The 21,182-nt window shown below is 43.0% G+C and overlaps 1 protein-coding gene across 2 annotated transcripts in view; it reads right to left on the bottom strand.

Moving 5' to 3' along the window:
- Positions 1-876: 876 nt before the first annotated feature.
- ADGRA2 (adhesion G protein-coupled receptor A2) overlaps positions 877-21,182 on the bottom strand; it is a 238,931-nt gene continuing 218,625 nt past the window's right edge. For both annotated transcript variants that reach the window (XM_077263142.1, XM_077263144.1), the window contains exons 9-19: positions 13,353-13,545; positions 11,640-11,789; positions 10,357-10,518; positions 10,041-10,259; positions 8,443-8,632; positions 7,493-7,701; positions 6,644-6,768; positions 6,441-6,564; positions 5,799-5,944; positions 4,433-4,522; positions 877-4,352 (exon numbers count right to left, since the gene is read on the bottom strand). In XM_077263142.1, coding sequence (XP_077119257.1) covers positions 3,137-4,352; positions 4,433-4,522; positions 5,799-5,944; positions 6,441-6,564; positions 6,644-6,768; positions 7,493-7,701; positions 8,443-8,632; positions 10,041-10,259; positions 10,357-10,518; positions 11,640-11,789; positions 13,353-13,545 — 2,824 coding nt within the window. In that variant the 3' untranslated portion in view covers positions 877-3,136. The remainder of the gene's footprint in view (positions 4,353-4,432; positions 4,523-5,798; positions 5,945-6,440; positions 6,565-6,643; positions 6,769-7,492; positions 7,702-8,442; positions 8,633-10,040; positions 10,260-10,356; positions 10,519-11,639; positions 11,790-13,352; positions 13,546-21,182) is intronic.

Genomic DNA, 21,182 nt, shown 5'->3' with positions numbered 1-21,182 from the left:
GGGAAAGGCCAAAAGCACATCGGCGCATGCGCACTACAATACTGTGCTCTGCCCTCAGAAGGGCAGAGAGAAGGGCGCCTGTGCAGGAGGGCAATGCCAAGGACACTGTGTGGATGATGAAGAACGCATCATTCACACGAAGCAAGAGGAGGCGCCGGATGAAGAACAGCAACGCCCATCGGACTGGACCTCCACCTAGATGAGTATAATGAAAGCTTTTGTTTTTTTTCATGGAGAGAGCATTAGGGACTTATACACAGTATTCTAGAATGCTGTCACATAAGGTGCTGGACATACTTTCTATGGGAAAAACATGGTGACAGGTTCCTTTTAATTATAATTTAATATAATATGTAAAACATACAAAGCTATTGGAATACGATTCATAGTTTCCAATATATTTGATGAAAAGCATGCTGTTCAGGAGACTGTTTTACTGTACTCTAAATGGGTACTCTCAAGTTATTTAGTTGCTTTAGTTAGCTACGCAGCATGAAAATAAGCAAGTATGCAATTCATTACTTTTTCAATCCTCTTATTCTCCTGTATTGAGAGCTTTTATCTTTCATGGTGTACAGCTGGTTTCAATAGGGCTCGGCCATGAGTACCTGCCCAGACATTTCCCGACAGTGCAGAGCTACATTTCTGGAGAGAGGTTAACTCCTAATATCCCAGCCACATTTGTCCAGCCCATTAATTTCTATGTAGCATTTACCTGCTCAATTCCTACCCCCTTTCCTCTCAGCTTCTGACAAGCTGCTGTTATAAATCTAGCAAAATCACCAGCTCTCACCATCAGCTGCTTTCAGAGCAGATCTCCCAAACACTGCTCTCACTGCCCTGAGCTGAGCGTTAGCTCAAATGCCCTGTTGTCATTACTCCAGAACAAACCACTATAGCTGTTATAATAGAACTTGTGCTGGGCTTTATAGTTCTACTAATATCAAACTTCTACAATTCATAAGAACTGTCACTCAAGGAGTAGAGCCTGCCCTGCCAGACACCAGACAGTGAGGAGACTGGAAAGCTGTGTTCTGCTCAAGAGACGACTTCAGAATAAGGGCTCGCTCCCATTTGCGGTGCAATCCGATAAAAAAATCGGATTGCACTCGCCCCAATGTTTCTCTATGGTACAGCTCATATCTGCAATTATTTACTCATGACGATTCGGCATGAGAAAAGAATCACAGCATGATGCGATTGGATTGCACGCACCAATATAAGTCTATGGGTGCGTGTGAAACATCACACTTCACTCGGATATCACCTGAGTGCAGTGCAATTCCTGCCAACGCCGCCAGCAGAGGAGATGGAGAAATAACTTTCTGTCTCCTCCACACCTGTGCTGCGATTCTGTCATGCGAGAGGATCGGAGCGCAGAGCGCTGACACTCGCTCGTCGTTAGCATATCACATCCAATGCTCTCGCATGAGACGATCATCGGATGCCATACACTAATGGGATTAACCATTTAATCCTCCAGAACATTATAATTACAGAGCTAGTTACTATTTTGAGGATTTAGGTAAGAGAGTCTATTTGCAAGACAATTTTTGGTTTTTCTTTATGACGAAAACATCTTTGGTACATATTTAAAATGGGTTTAATGGCAATCCCAACATGTCTGCAATCCTATGTAGAATAACAACCGGGTGTTAGCATTGCCATTTTCAGTGGGGCTATGACCCTACACCCCCTACCGCTGTCTAGTCTGTGCTGACAACATCAGATTAGGCAGAAACACGACCTATATAATATATAGATAAGGGGAAGGATAATGCACAGTTATTAATTAATTCATGTGTTCCCAAGTGGAATAACAGGGACGGCACAATGTAGAATTTTAAGGGAACATGCTCCAGAATTATTATTTTATGGAGAATACAAATAACTATAAAACAGACATGCCCGGGAACCAAAGCTCCTACTGTGAAGGCATCTCATAACCACTGCACCATGTGCTGCCTCACTAATTCTCGATTTCTAAGACCTCCGTACGACTCGATCACATCTGGAATCTTTTCCATAACATTACATACAGATACAATGTTTTGTTTCATGATTAAAGCTTGCATTTCATTCACAGAGACGAGGTTTAATACTGATATGTAAATTTACACAGGTCTCAAAAAAGTGATCCTGATCTGTCTATACAATATACAATATAATTCTATATTTGAAAAATAAATGTTTCCCTCTGATATAACACATTTAAAAAAAGACAACAAAAACAAAAAAAACGCTTACACAAATAACATGCAGAAGTGAATTTCGTGAATGTCTGTCGGGATGTTAACGATTTTGTATGATACAAATAAGTAAAAAAAACAAACAATGAAAATGCTTCTTAAGCACCAATATGGTCAAAGGCAGCAATATTTGGTCACCGTGATTGATTGTACCAAGGTATTAGATTGTGAAGATTCCTTTTATTAAATCTGGGAATGTAATGTGCTCTTAAATTCCTTTAAAAGGCTACGTTAAGGCACGTGGCAAGAATATAAAACATTTAGCAAGTCAGGATAAAAATGGCTCAGGAGGATGGGAGAGATCTACATGAAGGTGCGAAATAGAAGCGTGAAAGGTGATCTGTATAAGTGCACCATCCAAAGGATGCTTGGAAGGAGAGATTGCTTAGAAAGTGCTAACTGAGGAAAACACAAGAGGCTTAGAAGGCACTTGGCTGACCAGTAATGTGATAATCTGGCCACTGACTTGACTCCTCTTGGGTGTTGACTTTGAGCTATGTGTATGTCAACGAGATCCCTACAGGAATTCACAAGCCGTAAGTATTTTCCAAGGTCTGAAACATTGCAAATGAATCCAAATAGTTCCTTGATTCTTAAACTTTTCTTGAACGGCTTTCAAAACGAGATAATGTAAATCTTCTGTACAACACATTGGCACAATCCGCCAACCGATGTGCGTACATTACCATAAGCCACTGTGATCTCCGCTATTACACATACATAAACACTTTGGCACGTAAATTCTTGGTCAGGTCCAAGTGATTGCACCAACCAATCTGTGATCCCAACACGTGGCTGGGGAGAGACCATTTTCCTAGCACATGATGGCATCTCGGTCATTTTGATCTATGACATGTATGGCACATGCTTTTTTGGCAACTCACAAACTACACAGTAGTTTCACTCTTCCAGAGACCCGTCTTCATGACTGTAGTGCTCTCCGCAGGTGCAAGGTTGATGTCATACTTGCTGCCCTTTAGGACCCCATTTTGGTTGCCTGTGTTAAGAGGGTAGGACCTACGCTTGGTCTCCCTTTCCATGCTGTTTGCTTGTTTTAGATTGTCCCGACTGGCACTTTTTCTCTGCGCTCTAGCAAAGTCCTGTGCCTGTTGCCCACTGCTGTCACTTCCTTCAGAGTGGGTAAGTGCACCCTCTGGCTCCCTAGCTGTCACCCCCCTGCCATTGTTCAAAGGGCTGTTCTTGCTATGATAGCTTTCAGAGTGGCTATTGTGGACACTGCCACTTTCACTGGAAGGCAGGTCAGAAGAAGGTCCTCGTAGCACCTTTAACCTGTGGTGTTTTCCTTCCCGATACTGCTTAGTTCTGCTTTTATGGTTCCTACGACCATGCAAATTGTTCATATACCGACTTGGAGCAGTCACAAATTTATTGTTGGTTGGCTCGCTCTCTTCACAGCTAGGTGGTTTAGGTGGGCAGATTTCTGCCTGGCTTTGAGCCACCTGTAGATTGGTGATTTTACAAGGCCCAGTAGTAGAGTTAATACTGTTGCTTGGGGATGATGTAGACTTAACGGAGTGGTCCACTTCAGGGTTGCACCCGATATACACCTGTGGGGAGTCATCTACAGGGGAGCTGGTGTGCACATATGCTTGGATTGGTAATGAGTCTGTGTACGAATGGCAGCATGAAAACCAAGAGCGCTGGACATCTTGACGTCGCACACAGTGGTGAATAAAGATGAACAGCCCTAGGGCAACTGCTGTCACCCCATAGAGATAACTAAAGACAACATTTAGATACCATTCTTGCGATACAGCAAAGGCTCCAAAAATCCAGAGGACAATATACAATATATGGACAATCACCAGAGACCAGAACTGCACTTGTAAGGAATACACGGTGTCCACATCCGGTGGGGCCGCTGAATTAAGGGTCACAGATATGGAAGTGGAATCACTCAGAAGATGATTTATCCCACCATGTGCGTGCTGTACATCATTGGCCTCTGCAAGATCCTTTTGCTCCTTAGGCTGAAGCCTTAAATATATCCCAGCACAAAGAAGATATATCCATGTGATGAGCAGGATGAAACCCGCAGGTACATAGAAAGCTCCGAGACTTGGCCTCCACACCAAACAGCAGCTGAGGAAAAAGACACACAAGTTAATGTGCAACTGCATCCCGCCAGTATGGAGCATATATTTCCCATGCAGGACACTTACTAAGGACTGTTCTCCCTGTAATTGTTGATGTTCACAGCAGCAGTGATGCCGCATATAATTAGTGGGATCCCACCAGCGATCAAGTAGAACCTAGAAAACAACATTTAGGGTCAATATGTACATACATTTAGATGTCAGATTTAATTAAAGGCGTTTCCTTTTGGCCTCACGTGACTGGTATCAGCCATTATACTTTTTTGGCCGAATGGAACAAAAACGTGTACTGCAATAGAAGCCTATAAGCAATGTATGCATTATCTGCCTAAATAGCAAGATACGTCTGAGACTTCTAACCCATCATTTGTATAGGGTCATAATGTGATCGGACAACATCACTGTGTCACATTAGGGTCCTGCTGTCCCTGAAACCTGGTTAGGAGGTTCTCCAGAATACAGCAACGGCAAGAGATGACACATTTATAGGAAGGATGGGATAGATGTTGGGTTTTGCCATGAGTAGAAGATGAAACATGTTTCTAACCAAAAGATGTCAGTAGACAGTAGAGATGGGATCATTATAAGAATACTTCAGGAGGTTCATCCAAAGGTTGAAAATGACTGACTTTGCAGACAAATGTATAAATGTCCTTTCTTAACTTGTCTTTAGACCTGACATATCACTAGATGTTTTGTGTGAGATGTAAAAAAATAATTCTCACAAAGTTACTGTTTACTAGATACCGTCCATTGGCCATTTATCGAGACCTTAGGCTCCCATGTAAAAAAGCAGCCATTTTAGGGATATAAGTTTTTTTATTGGAGGGTTGTGACAGATACAGGGACAGGTATATGAACACATGACATTCTTCTATATATATAGAAAAAAAATAATGGTCATCGAGTACTCTGGACTCATTAAAGAGGTTGTCCACTGCTCGGACAACCTCTTCTCAATTGCTATATTCTCTCATGTAAAACAGAAAACTGCCTGTTCTCACCTCTGGTGCTGTTCCACTGATGTCGACGCTGAGTCTCCCGGGAATCACGTGACGTTATGGTAAGTGAGCCCTGCAGCTAATCAGCGGCAGCTAATGGTCCGCTTCACTCTGACTTCCTTCGGATGTAACTGAACATGAAGCATCAGAGAGCAGCAGCAGTTCTCACTTCTTCCGGATGTCTGTTTCATTCAAAGGAAGTGAGAGTGAAGCTGACCATTAGCGGCCAATGATTGGCAGCAGGGCTCATACGACATAACAATGTCAAGCAAGCCCCGGGAGGCCCGGCTCCAACATCGCTGGAATGACACCAGGACCGAAGGCGAGAACAAGCTGTTTTTTTATTTAACATGGTGGAATATAGTAATTGAGAAGAAGTTGTATAAGCAGTAGACAACCCCTTTAGTAAAACATTTCCCCCCTTAGAGTACCTGAGCATCGGCCTATGTGGAGGCTGTGTCACTTCTCCTTCCTGCTGGGGTTGAGGTTTGTGGGTCAACTCCTTGTAGATAACTCTAGCTTTAAGGCCCATCCAAAGAAGAGTAGACAAGGAAGAATAGTGCAGAATGATGCTGACCTGAGAAGGAACATATGGATCTTGATTGCAGGAGAGCTGTCTTGCGTGACCTCTAATACTAGACTTTTACAGTACGGGATCTTTTATGGGATTCATGGAAAGTTCTAAGTAGGGGAGGTTCACACAGATTGGAAAAGCAGCTTTCGAGCAGACTGTTTAACACATAAAATGACACTTCTACTTCTGTCCCCCACCGGATGACGCCCCTTGGACAGACTTTTCTGGGGTGAGGGTGGGGGGTTGGAGGAGGTTTTTTGGAATAAGCCACATTTTTCTAAGCCTAGATAACCTCTTTGTAATAGTGATGCCTAAAAATGATCTATACATTATACAGGTTAATTTTTGGACCAGCCAAAATGCACATGATTTACAATTTTTTTTATGTGAACATGAAAGACATGCCACAATCTGGTATCTTCATTTGTTTGGTTTGTGAGGTTTATAAGGGACGTACATGTTGAATTCCCTGAAGGACTATGTTCTGCAGAGCACTTACAGCTTGGCACACGATGAGGTATCCGGTAAGAGTAATTCCTCCGGCAAACACAGCTGATGTCATTGCAATGTGGAAGCAGAGATTGAGCAGCATGTGCCAACCTTTCCGGGAGATCTGGATGGAGCTGAGAACGCACAAAAAAGTCATGTCATTGTCTGATCATAATGCTGCTAATAAGAGCACTTTCCATAGACCTCACCAACCTGTGGTTTACAATGTACGTGATAATGGTGGTGAACAGGCAGAGTAGAAGTACGGCCGTGCAGTAGATGACTTGGTGGAGGATGTCGGTGCCATGCTGAGTTGGTGATGGGAAGGTGTTCAGTTCCTGCCAAGAAATACATATTCATGGACATATAAAGTAGCTGCTATTATGTGTCAATAAAATGGGGTCCGGTATTAGAAGAAAGCATCGACCTCATTCCGTATTCATGGCCTGGATACTGCAGCTCAGCCTCAATCACTTAATTGTGGTTGTGCTGCAATACCAGACACAGCCATTAGACAAGAGTGGAGCTATATCAGAAAAAAAACAAGACCCTTTTAACTAATACCGGACAACCCCTTTAACCAGGTGAGCATTACTTGTGAAAGAAATGCTTTTTCTTGATGCAAAAATATACACTGGTGTTGGTTAACAGCTCCATATTCACAGTAATTTTCTACACAGGCCTCATAACATTATTGTGGTTTGAAGGCCTCCATCTCTTATTGACAGCTTTCTGCCTATGCACAGTGTGCACAAAAAGCTGCCAATCACTGGTGTGAGTGTGGCACAGAGCTCATCATTTATTTTGGGACTGGTAGATCTGTAGCAGATTAAACATTGATTTTATAAAAACTGCAGCAATCAGCCCAGTAAGTGATCCACTGCTGGAATCATGCTGCTAACCGATGCTGTAGCAAAAACCTGGTGACAGATTCCCCTTAAATTTTTAGTGACGGGAACACTCCTTTAAGAATTATTACTGACCTCAACGCACAACATTGAGTATCAGATAAAGGTACCGTATCTTTGCAGATACAAAAAGAAATGGATCACATGACCTTACCGTCAGGACAGCAAAATTGCTGAGTTGTAGGCACTGCATGCTGGTGATATTCGGCTCCTCGGACAGTAGCTGGCAGCCCTCTGAGCTCCAGCCTCCGTATCCTTCCAAGGCTTTGAAGTTCCACTGTGCTGGAAGAGGGTCCGATCCCTTCACCAGGTGCCGGAGAGTAACCGTGACCGGCTCTGTGAGGTTGGTAATGCCACAACCACCTGCAAAATAAGAAAGTATGATAGTCAAGCATTGGTTTTCTGAGCCTATCCCTCCAAATGTTAGTATATAGAGTAATGTTACCCGGACTGGCTGCATGCCAAGCTGCTCTCCTACCGCTCTGCTGCCCGCACAGTGCCAGTCCGGCTTCACGTGAGATAGGGATATCCTGAACATGAGGGGTCAGGCACTAGAAGGTCCTCAGCAATTATTTCAGATATCTCAGACTACTTCTGTAATATCGCAGTTGACATTAGAACTGGCGCATGTGTAGTGCTGTATGCGCTGTTATTCTATGGAGGCCGCTGATGTACGGACCTAGTCACATGCCCCCCTGTTAGCGGCCAGGAGAGTGGCACTGCTTGGATTCGTACACTACCTGAATCACTGATTTAGGGCTCGATCACATGAGCGTAGATTCTCTCACCCGATTTTGGTAATGACACTCTGATCAAGATCTGATCAGAGTTTGATCCGTGTGTCAGCATTGTGTAAAATGTCTCCATTCTGTGAATCCATGGAAATCGGACTGTCATCTGAGTGCAGTCTGATGTTTTCCGCACACCCATAGACTTGAATGGGTGAGTGTATAATTTTTGGACATCTGTAAATATTATTACAACTCAAACCAGAATGTCCTCCTCCTTCTACACTTCTGTTCTTGTAATTTACACACAATTGGTTTAAATGTTCGAGCCCCAAATACCTAGAGCTCCAATCCATTTTCTGATTTTGTTACTTACGAGTTCCGACGTATATGACCGGTGTCGAGATGCTTCGTTTCTTCCCATCTTCTGCCCACCGTGATGAGTTCCCTACAATACTAAACAGCTTCCCATTCCTGAAGGCCAGGACTTGAAGTTTGCAGGTGTGAGAGGAGGACAAAGCAAAGAGGCTTTGAGGTAGATGGACGGAGGCCAAGGCAAGACTGTTCTGGAGGGAGAGAACGAAAGCAGTGACAATCAGTGATGGAAACTGCTCTTATGCATCACGTTGTCTGCTATATAACATACGGGTTAGCGGGTAGATGTGCGGCCAACAACTTCACCAAGAGAACTGCAGACTCTCGATGCACATGTCGACGCGATAAACACCCGATGTTCGGGGGGCCGAACCCGAACAGTAACATGGACTTCCTGGTGAAGTCCATGTTCGGTGTCTGTGCCCGAACAGTAGGTGTTCAGTACGGAACTCTCCTGTTCAGGTTCGCCCATCTCTAAATACTAGACAACCACCCACTAATGAATGAAGGGTCTGAAGTGGTTGTTTCATTAATATTTTGCACCTGTGCTGCCCCCGCATTTACCATGGTGGCTTGCTGCATCCTGTTGGACATTTGTGTTGTGACACAGTGTTGGCAAACATGGCTGCCTTTTTTTTCATGTCCTTTTTACAGTGAATTGCATCCAAGTACGAGCAGTAGTTATATTTATCTTAAGATCCCAGTCAGCTCTCTCCAGCCCACTGGTAAATTCCTCCTCAGCTCCTGACTGAGCTGCTCTTATTAGTCCTGCATAATCCCTGACCCACAGCATTGGCAGTTTCCAGAGCCGTTCTCCTAATCGCGGCTCTCACTTTCCAGAGCCATGTGCTTGTTCAAATGCACTGCTTTCTCTAAACGCAGGTATAGTGATAACAGTGTAGACTCAAGGTGGGCTGCATGCACCACCAGCAACAAGGAAGTAAAGAGACTGAACAGATTGAAGCTGCTTTAATATTTTAATTGATCAGACTTTTACAGAGGCAGTGATACCGAAAATGTTTTTTTCAAATTTTGGTACGTCTCCGTTTTTTAAAACAGGGAAGTGATTAATTTTTTTTTGTAATATTTTTTTTATACCTTTTTTACCTTTGGGGATTTGGTCTTATCACTTGTAATATAAACTGCAATACTGTACAGAAATTGCATTATATAGCTAAAATCACAGTTTTCAATGAAGCCCAGCCAGGAGTACTGAAATGGCAGCTACGGCGGCCTTCAGAAGGCACCCTACTGTGTCGCAGGGGGAGGATGGGATTGTGTTGCTTGGGTGTGTTAGAATGGAAGACTAGATTGGAGTACTCTCTGATCGGTAGTCACCTTAAAAGCCACTATCATGAACTGATGCTTTTACAGGTAGATAGATGCCTACTGTGTAACAGCCGGCATCTCCTGAGCCACCCCATACACCCGCACCAGACATGAACCACTGATGTTTGGCAGATGTTGGGATGTTAGATACAGTGCACTGAATGACCTGCTGACCTGCATAGTGCCTTGGGAAAATATTTCTAGATTAACTTCTAAAATAATTTTGTGTTTTGGAATGTAGACTGAAGACATTAGACTTGTTTTAGGTACCTTGACATGGAAGTTTGCCAGGGAGGTGTTGGTTTGCCCTGTTGTACAGCGGAACTTCAGTCGCTGATCAATATGTGTGTTGACCTCTTGTTCTTTCCGGTCTCTATCTGCCTTATGGTTACCTCTTCCTCCATCTCTTCTTTGGAAGGCTGTGCAACCTAGACCAACAAAACTGTTGGGCATGATGAGGAAGGCCTCCAAGGCAATGTTTCTTGTGCTCTGGAAGAGCAGAGAATTAAATTATTAAGCACATAAAACAAAATAAGAAAATAATAAATCATCACCATATGAATGTTTGTGGATTCCAATCTCATACCACAGATAGGTCCTGAGAGTCACTGCTCAGAGTGAGCCCTGCAATCTTCTCCACTGTCTGGACAATACTGCTACAAGCTTTGTCCTCCACCTGGGCCATCCACAAGATATGGTCGTCCACCATCATCATGTTACTGGCCATCTCCAACATAACATCTGCAAGCTGCACAAAGAATAACATTTTCAGCTAACTCGATATTTAATACTAGATGGTGGCCCGATTCTAACGCATCGGGTATTCTAGAATATGTATGTATGTATATAGCAGCAACATAGTATATAGCACAGGCCACATAGTATATAGGAGCCATGTAGTATATAGCAGACAAATACTATGTGGCCTGTGCTATATACTTTGTGGCTGCTATATACATACATACATATTGTAGAATACCCGATGCGTTAATACAGGCCACGCAATATATAACAGTGGCCACGCAGTATATAACACAGCCCAAACAGTATATAATACAGCCCACATACCATATAACACAGCCCACGTACAGCCCACGCAGTATATAGCAGCCACGCAGTATACAGTATAACACAGGCGACGTAGTATATAACACTGGCCACGTAATATATAGCACAGCTCACGCAGTACATAACACAGCCCACGCAGTATATAACACAGCCCACGTAGTATACAGCAGTGTGGGCACCATATCCCTGTTTAAAAAAATAATTAAAATAAAAAATAGTTATATACTCACCTGCCGGGATCCAGCGAAGCTCTCGCGATGCGCGCGCGGCTGCCGCCATCTTCCGTTCCCAGGATGCATTGCGAAATTACCCACATGACTTAGCGGTCTCGCGAGACCGCTAAGTCTTCTGGGTAATTTCGCAATGCATCTCTGGGAACGGAAGATGGCGGCAGCCGCGTGCGGCTCGGCGGACTACGGAGGGTGAGAATAGCAGTTTTTTTTTAATTTTTTATTATTTTTAACATTACATTTTTTTTAACGCGGTCCGTTACCGCTGGCATTAACCCTGTGTTAGCGGTGACCGGAGGGGAGTATGCGGGCGCCGGCCACTTACTGCAGGGGAGTAGGGAGGGACTAATCGGACTGTGCCCGTCGCTGATTGGTCACGGCAGCCATGACAGGCAGCTGGCGAGACCAATCAGCAACGCAGGATTTCCGTTACGGAAGTTGAGGACAGAAAGACGGAAGTACCCCTTAGACATTTATATATATATATATATATATATATATATATATATATATATATATATATATATATTTTCTACACCTTCGAAATCCTTGAAACTGTGATACAACTTACATCTTTCACTTGGTCAACTAGGCCAATAAATTTTTCCATCATCTGAGCCACATAGATGACATCCATCAGGTCAGAGAAGTTAGCGGCCTCTGCCGTATACATCCGCAGCTGGTGAGCCAGCGTCAGCACGTTAGATTCATTCATTGGCATCTGGAGAGTAAAGTGAGATTTAATACATAATAATGTCCTCTTCCTCTCTGAAGAAATAATTTGCATATTTAGTTTCCCAGTGGAGCATGCAAGGCCTCTAAGTCTCCTCATTAAAGATCAGTATTTTTCCTTCCAGGATTTTCTGTGCGTTTAAATCTGCAGCATGTCAATTCTTTGTGCGTTTTTGACCCATTGAATGCACAAGAAAAAACACACCAAGAATGCTCAGGATTTTCTGCATCTCTTGGCAGCATTTTTGCTGCCAAGAGATGGAGAAGCCTTTCAGAAATTTCTGCAAGCAAAAACTCAACGTGCGCGCAATACCTTATGGTATGTTCACACAGAGCTTTTTAGCAGTGTTTTTTTTCCACATGAACAAAGACTGCTGGCAGGAGAAACAATGCATACTTCACACCCAATTTATCTATTTTTCATGCGTTTCGCCGCCAGTTTCACTTCCGGAAGAAGCTGGCAGCGAAACGCGCGTCGGGGTGAGGGGACGCCTGGGCATCTCCAGTGGCAGCTTTCACTCTCAGGTAATAATCTCTAATCACACCTATATTTTCATGTCTGATGTCTGGCTATTAGGAATGTGTTAGCGGCCTTCGCTGCACCCATCCAAGATTTTTGTCAGCATATACTTCGGACATTGGGTTTTAGTGTTTATACCTGAACTACATTATAACCACGATAAAGTGGCAATTTGGGTATTGGGGTTTACTCTGCATGGTAGGGAGTCACTGTACGAGTATGTTTTTTTTTGGATCCCCATCATTATCCCTCTATAAACCTCCCACCCCATTTTACCTACTTTCTCCCTCCTGCTTCAGCTAGGCGTCCCCTACGGCATTTCTGCTTTTTTATATTGCATGTTTTTAATGTTTATCTTGGAATAAAAATAACTTTGTAATATTATTTTTGGATCTCTTCTTATTCCCCATATTTATTCATATATGGGATTGTTATTATACTATAAAAGGTTGCGGTTTTGTCCGCACAAAAAACACACCGAAAAAATGTAACAAAAACACAATGTGTGAACGAGCCCTTAGTGTGGAGCAAACTAAGCACATTTTCAATCTGATTACGGTATTTGCATTTTACAGTGTCAGTGTTTTGCATGAGATTTTAAGAAATCTGAAATATGTATGTTTTCTTTTGCCTGCTGTTCCCTTTCTTCTTGCCCCTGTTTCTGAGATATAACCCTTTCTTCTAGTGTATATAAATCTAGTCTTATTAACTAACTGGTCACGGTCCTCAAAAAGACTCCTATAGGGAAGAGTTGCTGACCACGCCCAATGGCTAAAATGACTAGATAGTATACTCCAGGATGAGGGGGCTGTATCTCAGGAATGGAGAGGTGCAGGAATACAGATTATATAATGACAGATCCAGGAGAACAACCGGGTAAGAAAATGACATATTAATGGCAAGCGACAGGCCCTCGTCAACAACAATATGAATGAAAAATAGAAATGTCCCAACATAACAAGGCGACATGGGATGTAGTGATGTAATAATATATAGTTTGTGCGTCCAGCATTCCAGGCCTGCTCTACTCACAGACACAAAGGTGTACAGCACCCTGGTGATATCGTTCTTGTACAGGCAGTTGGAGTAGTTTCCTTCCTCCCACTGTCCCGATCGATCACACCGGCGTGAAGCTTTCTTCTCCTGTCCATTGGCGGAGACAGACATGAACGGATACTGTAGGCAGGGCTGGTAGGACGTGATACCGGCCAGTGTGCGGGGCCACCTGTGGATACATCAGCAGCATGGTAGTGAATGAGGACCTTCATAAATGGAGATTGTGGTGGAAATAGATTAAACCATTCCAACTAATATTCTAATGTATATTACCAGAAATTCCTAGGTTAACGGGCAACCAATGAAATTTGGTATAATACCAGACATTCCTAGGTTAACGGGCAACCAATGAAATTTGGTATAATACCAGACATTCCTAGGTTAACGGGCAACCAATTAAATTTGGGCTGTGAGAGGAACAGGACAAAAATTGACACCACTATGAAAGAAATTTTCACTATGGTTAAATACGAAAGTTGTTCTCTGTCTACAGGCCCCCATACGCCAATGTCGGCAGGCTCATCTGACACTCTAATGTGTATGGGGCCCTACCAACACTCCTATGTGGTCAACATCAGGAATAAATTCAACCTTGTTTAACATTTTCATCTGATAGTCAATAGTCCATGAAAGATCATTCCGTGAAAGAAAGCTGCCACTTGTCTGTCCTTCACTGCATGACAAGTCTGAATGATTGGAAGGGCCAACATGGCCTAAAACGCGAACGACTGCATCGGCATTATGAACATTTACCAGATGATCACAGATGGTCAAAGATCAGATCTACCAAAGGTGACCTTGACACTGGCACATCATGTGTGACACTGGACAAGTTATCTGAACGGGGTTAGCACCAGGTAGAGACCTATCTCTTCTTACGCTAGTACCAGGTTAACGCCTTTGGACCAACCTCGAATAAGCGGAAGAAGTGACAGAGCAGCAGCCAATAGCAGTCACTGATTGGCTGCAGGGTTCACGTGGCATCACAATGTCATACATGTCCTGAGAGACCTGGCGCCGACGTCACTGGAATGGTTCTAGGTTCATTCATAAAAGGGGCTCTATAGGTAGGGGACAACCCTTTTTAAAGAGGTTGTCCACTACTTTTTCATTGAAGACCTTATCCTAAGTGAGATAATCTTTTCTTAGAGGTTATCAAGGTGGTCCGTGGGAGTCATGATAGCCTTAGCTCCATCTGTACTTTTATCCTTAGCCTGTATTCTTGTGACATGCCATCCCCTGCTGACCTGAACATCCTTGTTAGGATCAAGTAACAAATGTTAGCATATGTCATACGGTGATGGTCCTGGGCCACCAAGGTATGTCATAGTAGTCACCAGGGAGTAAACATTACCAATTGTCACCAGATGACATGGGAGAGATTTTCCTGACTGACTGTGTGAAATAGAACAGATATTTCTTGGTTCTGACATGACTGTATTTATGCATAATGGAAAAACGCTTTGATTGTCTGTTACTCAGAAGAATCTCAGAGCTCTGGCGAGATCTTAAAGGTTTGAGATGGAAAACTCTGATCAAGAGAGCTGGCGGCAGAGCTTTGTGGGATGTTACTGATTTCAAACTGATCGTTTTTCCTGCAGAGCCCAAGTAAATAATACACGGAGCCCTGGAATGTCTGGAATAAATCAAAGGAAATATGTAATGGTGCCAGAGCTGCGCGGAGCTGCTACAGTGGTTACCGCCAGCAGGGGGCCGGGCTGGAGCGGAGGACAAGTTATGTAGACAAACGGCCATGATAGCATTCATTACAGAAGACAGCAAGCAACAAACACCCAGGACAAGGCACGCTGCTCATTGCTTGTACACGTTTCCTACTTTACTGACCAGAATGAATATTTAGCTTCTCACACACCCGTATCAGGCCACAGCACGGCCAACGTGTGGATGAGCCACCACTAGAGGGAGCTTACGGGATACATTGAGCTCCATATTAACACAGCTCCCCCTAGTGGTGGCAGAATTGTATTAGTTAAAGGCAAGATGTCAGCACGTTTATACATATGGAAGTTGCGGTATGGCTGTATAGGTGGTCGTACTCCTATAAAATGTATATATATTTTTGTGTGGTGATCTAGTGTGTGAGTCATGAGATACCTGGTGTCATATGCAAAGAAGGCTGTAAGTGCACCGGGGTGTGTCTGTGCACTTGAAAGCCATCTACAGTGCACTGACACCGCCCACTGCACTCCCTGCCTGCTTTGCATATGGCTTCTACTCAGGATTTGTCATGACTAGCTCCATTACATCTCTGCAAAAAAGGGTATCAATTACATTGTGGATCCATCACCTATACCGCCATAGCACTACCTCCGGCTCTTATTATTTCCTTGTATATTCTATATAGGAGACCATTACAGAGATATACAGAAAGAAACACACAGCGACTGATTTTGCATTTTTGTGCTTCCTTATTCTGTGTCACGTTGGCTTTAGTTTCGTGTGATGTAATAATCTGGAGCATTAGATACTTTTGGACATGGTGTCACCTTCTGTTCTTAGGGGGTCAGACCGCTGAGGCCCCTAGTGATCCTCAGAATGAAGCGGATGCATGAATAATTTCACGCCCTGTACATTTCTAACTTTACTCCAGACACCTATCTATGTAGTGAACAGCAGCTGTCCCCATTTACTTGCATGGGACTGCAAAGCATTTTACAGAAAGGTGGGTGGCCAGAGTGCCACTATGTAGGGGACAGACAGGGGAAGAAGTGGTACACCAGACCCCCATGATCAGACAGTGAACCCTGGCGTCAAAACGCACATTTAGGGAGCTTGGATCGAAAAGGGGACAGCGACAAAATCTACAGCATGGCGAGTGTCAGCTAATATCCCCCCAGAAGGACCGGTCTGAACACGGCCAGTATGATACGCATGCTTAGGAAGAACAGCGCAGTAGGATCCTCCCCGATAGGAGAGCACTGCCGGTGAAAATGATAAAGACTCGCCACTAAGACCCACTTGGGATAGGTGCAGTATCATTTTCACATAGCGGTATTTTGGTCAGTGCTTATTCCCATCTCCAAGCTCCTATGTCAATATGTATCAGGTGTAATAATAATAATCTTATCAAATACCTCCAATTAGAAATGTAGTACAGTTCTACTGATTACCTCATGTATAGGGCATTGGTTACGACCACTAGCAACTAACTAACACTGTTACTATGAGTGGACGTAACCATGGATACGTAAGCTACTACAATGCCCTGCACATAGGATAAGCAATATAGCTTATCAGAAGAACTATACTACATTTCTAATTGAAGGTATTTGCTAATATTGTTATTTTTACACCAAGTACATACTGGGATAAGATCATGGACATGAGAATACCACCTTTATGTCAAAACCAGGAGGGAAGGGGAGCACATTCCTCCACTATAGTTTTTCTCTCTGTAGGTTCCACTTCTAGTACTGATGCACAATATGGAGGCTTCATGTGTATGATGTTATGTTTGGGACACGATGAACCACCATGAAGAAATATGAATCCATCCGAATTCCATAGTGGGCCCCTAAGAATGTCAGCACCTGGTCTACGAACCCTGTCGCACGTCCAACACGGCCAAAGGAAGATAAAGCGGGATTTGATGTAACATCTGGTAATAGCTTCTGCCTGGATATTAGCTCTGCAAATCTCTCATTTCCCTGGGTACCTTCTCCTCCGTCCTCCTCTGTTTCAGAAGGCACAAGAAAGGCGAGCGGCGGGCGGAGAGGGGAGCGGCTAATTGAAGCCACATTGGCTGCACCGATAATTTATATTCCATAAAGCTACAGCAAGCGCTTGCTCTGCACGGCACACAGCCCTTTATTCTACGGCCAAGCCAAATTCCAACACCTTGAGTTTTACGCCCCGCGCGTTCTGCCAGGACCGACCATGTGAAAGGAGCCTTCACTAGGAGTCCAGCTAATGGCTCACAGATGGGATCGGACCTGCCCGGTTTAACACCTCCAGTGCCAAAACCAGGCTCTCCGCAATCTGGAACTTCTATTAACATCCAGGTGTCCATTATAGGATCTCTTCAATCATACTTCTTTTTTTATGGCGGGGGTCCACTGAGAGTAAATCGCTTACCCCAATCTTATAATAAACCACAACAGCGTTATTACATTCCTTTTGTCCCGAGAGTTCATATAGTAAGCCTATGCCAGCACAGACTATAAATATTTTGCACATTTTCTGATCCTTTGTCCAATTATTTCCCCAAGGCTAACCCTATGATTCACTGTGTCATAAAATAAAATGGCTTGTAAATGTGGCAATGACCCCTCTCCGGCACTGTCAGTATATTAGCACCTATGTTCTGTCGCAGGGAAAACCATCATCTAATATTAGTGCCAAACACATGAATGTGGCGCACGGAAGAACAGCTATAAAATACGTATTACTACCGCCATGGCTGAGGTCACGAGATTCCTAAATGGCAGTGTTTGCTAATCTGCTGTATGGTTCCAATTACTGGGTCAAGCATGGAAAAATATTTAGAATTGAGAGTCCTCAGTGGTTGATACCTTTTAATGGCTACATACGTCTCTTCATCAGGCAAAGACTAAAACAAATTCTGAAGAATCACATATTTATGCACAACATAGTATAGAAAAAAAAAAAGAGGGGAAAAAAAACCATGGATAAGCCAGGTGGCATGAAGCAGAATTACCATGGGTGATAAACAGTTACGTCCATAAATATTGGGCCAATTCTTAGATAAGGATTGTTTTATTGTCCTGTGATTAGGGTCTGTTGTGATGACCCCACATGGTCTGATGGGCAAGTTCCTTAGTTGATGTAAAAAAGACATAAATCCGGATTATCTAAGAATTGGCTTATCCATGGTTTTTTTCCCCTCTTTTTTTTTTTTCTATACTATGTTGTGCATAAATATGTGATTCTTCAGAATTTCTTTTAGTCTTTGCCTGATGAAGAGGCCTGAGTAGTCTCGAAAGCTTGCAATTTGTTACCATCTTTTCAGTTAGCCATTAAAAGGTATCAACCACTGAGGACTCTCAATTCTAAATATTTTTCTATCTACTGGCTAACACGGTACCAAGATATATTTCTTTCCTGGGTCAAGCATGGAATTAGTAATGTATAGGAGTGACCAAACTGTTGTGTCTCTTATTTACCATCGAAAAAACCCTCAAAGCCATGTCCCTTGTATAGCAGTATTACATCAGGATATTATGAGACGAAGCCGCCCTTCCTTCAGAGCCGCCCTAGGCGTAGGATTTTAAGGGGATCTGTCACCAGGTTTTTCCTATTTATTCTGAGAGCAACATAATGTAATCTGACGATGAGTCACTTACTCAACAGCTTGCTGTAGTTATAATACAATCAGTGTCTTCTCAGCAGGAGATTATGACTGGGTGTCACATGCAAGGCAGTCCACCTAATATAGCCCCGCCCCCATCACTGATTGGCAGCTTGCTGATAATATACCGTGTACACAGGAAGGTGCCAATCAGGGGTGTGGGTGCGGTTATACACCGCTCAGCAGTCACAGCACTGCTACATCTACAACAGATAAATCAGGGATTTTATCAAAACTGCACCAAGCAGCCTAGTAAGTGACATATCACTGGAATCAGGCTTTCTGTCCCTGTATCATGCTGCTCTCAGATTCCATATAAAAAAAAACTGCTGATAGATTCCCTGTAATGACAAGAGTAAAACCCTGGAGACTGTTTCAGCCCTTTGGTAAATCTGTGCTGTATGGGGAAGACCTGGTGCACATTCACATCACCTGGAGGGAAAAAGAGACCAACCTAAGCTTGGAACTGTATATGAAACTATGTACTTTTACCTGAAGTCACCACGTCACCACATCTACTGTATCTGCTCTGTAAGAAAGACTTTCGCTATGGCAGACCTGGCCTGTGCATTACACGCTGGGATCCTGGGTTCAAATCCCACCAAGGACAACTGTGAAGAGTTTGTATGTTCTGCCCGTGTTTGTGCAGGTTTCCTCCGGGTTCCCTAGTTTCCGCTCACACTTCAAAGACAGACTGATAGGGAATGTAGATTGTGAGCCCCATCGGGGACAGTGATGATAATGTCTGTGATGCGCTGCGGAATATGATAGCGCTATATAAGCAATACATAATAAATACGGTAATAATAAATATTGAAATTCCATTAATTTGACTGTAAAGTCAGCAATGTACATGTAGCTAATCACTACAACACTTATCATACAGCAGCTTCTTTTTATAAAGGCGATGTCTTCACATATTCCAAAAAATGTTATCCCACGACTAGAGGTGAGTAGTGTGGTGGGCAGTGGTCACACACGCGCACTATCGCTCCAGTGACAAAGGCGCTCAGGACCCTCGTTTTCATGAACTATGGTGTTCCAATATTAAAACTATTGTTGATCACACATTTATCAATTATCTTTGGGATAAGAGATAAGAATTAATGGACAATCACTTTAAGGCCTTTGGTTAGCTGAATCTACATATCAGAAAATTAATATTTACAAAAAAAATCTGAAATCTGGGTCACTTAACCCCTCTAACCTCCAGGCCTGTTTTCACCTTCATGACAAGGCCAAAGTTTACAATTCTGATCAGTGTCACTTTATGTGGTAATAACTCTGGAACGCTTCAACGGATCCAACGGATTCCTAGATTATTTTTTTGTGATATATTGTACTTAATGATAGTGATAAAATTTGTTTGACATGACTTGCGTTTATTTGTGAAAAAAATCAGAAATTTGCCTAAAATGTAGAAAATTTTTCAATTTTCAAACTTTTTATTTTTAGGCCCTTGACAAGAAATACCCCAAATTCACACCATTTTAAAAACTGCACCCCTCAAGGTGCTCAAAACCACATGCAAGAAGTTTATTGAGCCTTCAGGTGCTTCACAGGAATTTTTGTAATATGCAAGGAAAAAATGAACATTTAACCCCTTTTTTTTTTTTTTTTTTACAAAAATTGTAATTTAGACTCAAATTTCTTTTTTTCACAAGGGTGACAGGAGAAATGGGCTACAAAATTTGTTGTGCGATTTCTCCAGAGAACACTGATATCCCATATGTGGGGGAAAACTACTGTTTGGGAACATGGCAGGGCTCAGAAGGGAAGGAGCACCATTTGACTTTTTGAATGCAAAATTGGCTGGAAAGGAGAATTCCATGTTGCGTTTGGAGAGCCTGTGATGTGCCTAAACAATGGAACCCTCCCCACAAGTGACCCCATTTTAGAAACTTGATCCCTCAAGGAACTTATATAGATGTGTAATGAGCACCTTGAACCACCAGGTGCTTCATAGAAAATTATAACGTTGAGCTGTGAAAATAGAAAATCAATTTTTTTCCCAAAAAATTTTCTTTTAGCCCCATATTTTTTATTTTCACAAGGGTAACAGGAGAAAGTGGACCCCCAAACTTGCTATCAATTTCTCCTGAGCACGCTTATACCTCATGTGTGGGAAAATTATTGTTTGGGCACATGGCAGGGCTCCGAAGTGTAGGAGCACCGTTTAACTTTTTGAAGCAAAATTGACTCAGATCATTAGTGGACACCGTGTTGCATTTGGAGAGTCCCTGATGTGCCTAAACAGTGGAAACATCCCATAAGTGACCCCATTTTGGAAATTAGACCCCCTCAAGGAATGTATCTAGATGTGTGGTGAGCACCTTGAACCCTGAAGTGCTTTACAGAAGTTTATAACGTTGAGCTGTGAAAATTAAAAAAATCTCATTTTTCCCACAAAAAATGTTATTTGGGCCCCAATTTCTTTATTTTCACAAGGGAAACAGGAGAAAATGGATCCCAAAATT

This window comes from Ranitomeya variabilis, chromosome 5 (genome assembly GCF_051348905.1).
Source record: "Ranitomeya variabilis isolate aRanVar5 chromosome 5, aRanVar5.hap1, whole genome shotgun sequence".
In the NCBI taxonomy this organism is placed as follows: Eukaryota; Metazoa; Chordata; class Amphibia; order Anura; family Dendrobatidae; genus Ranitomeya; species Ranitomeya variabilis.
Note: the sequence above shows the minus strand (reverse complement) of the source record. Positions and strands in the feature narration are given on the sequence as shown.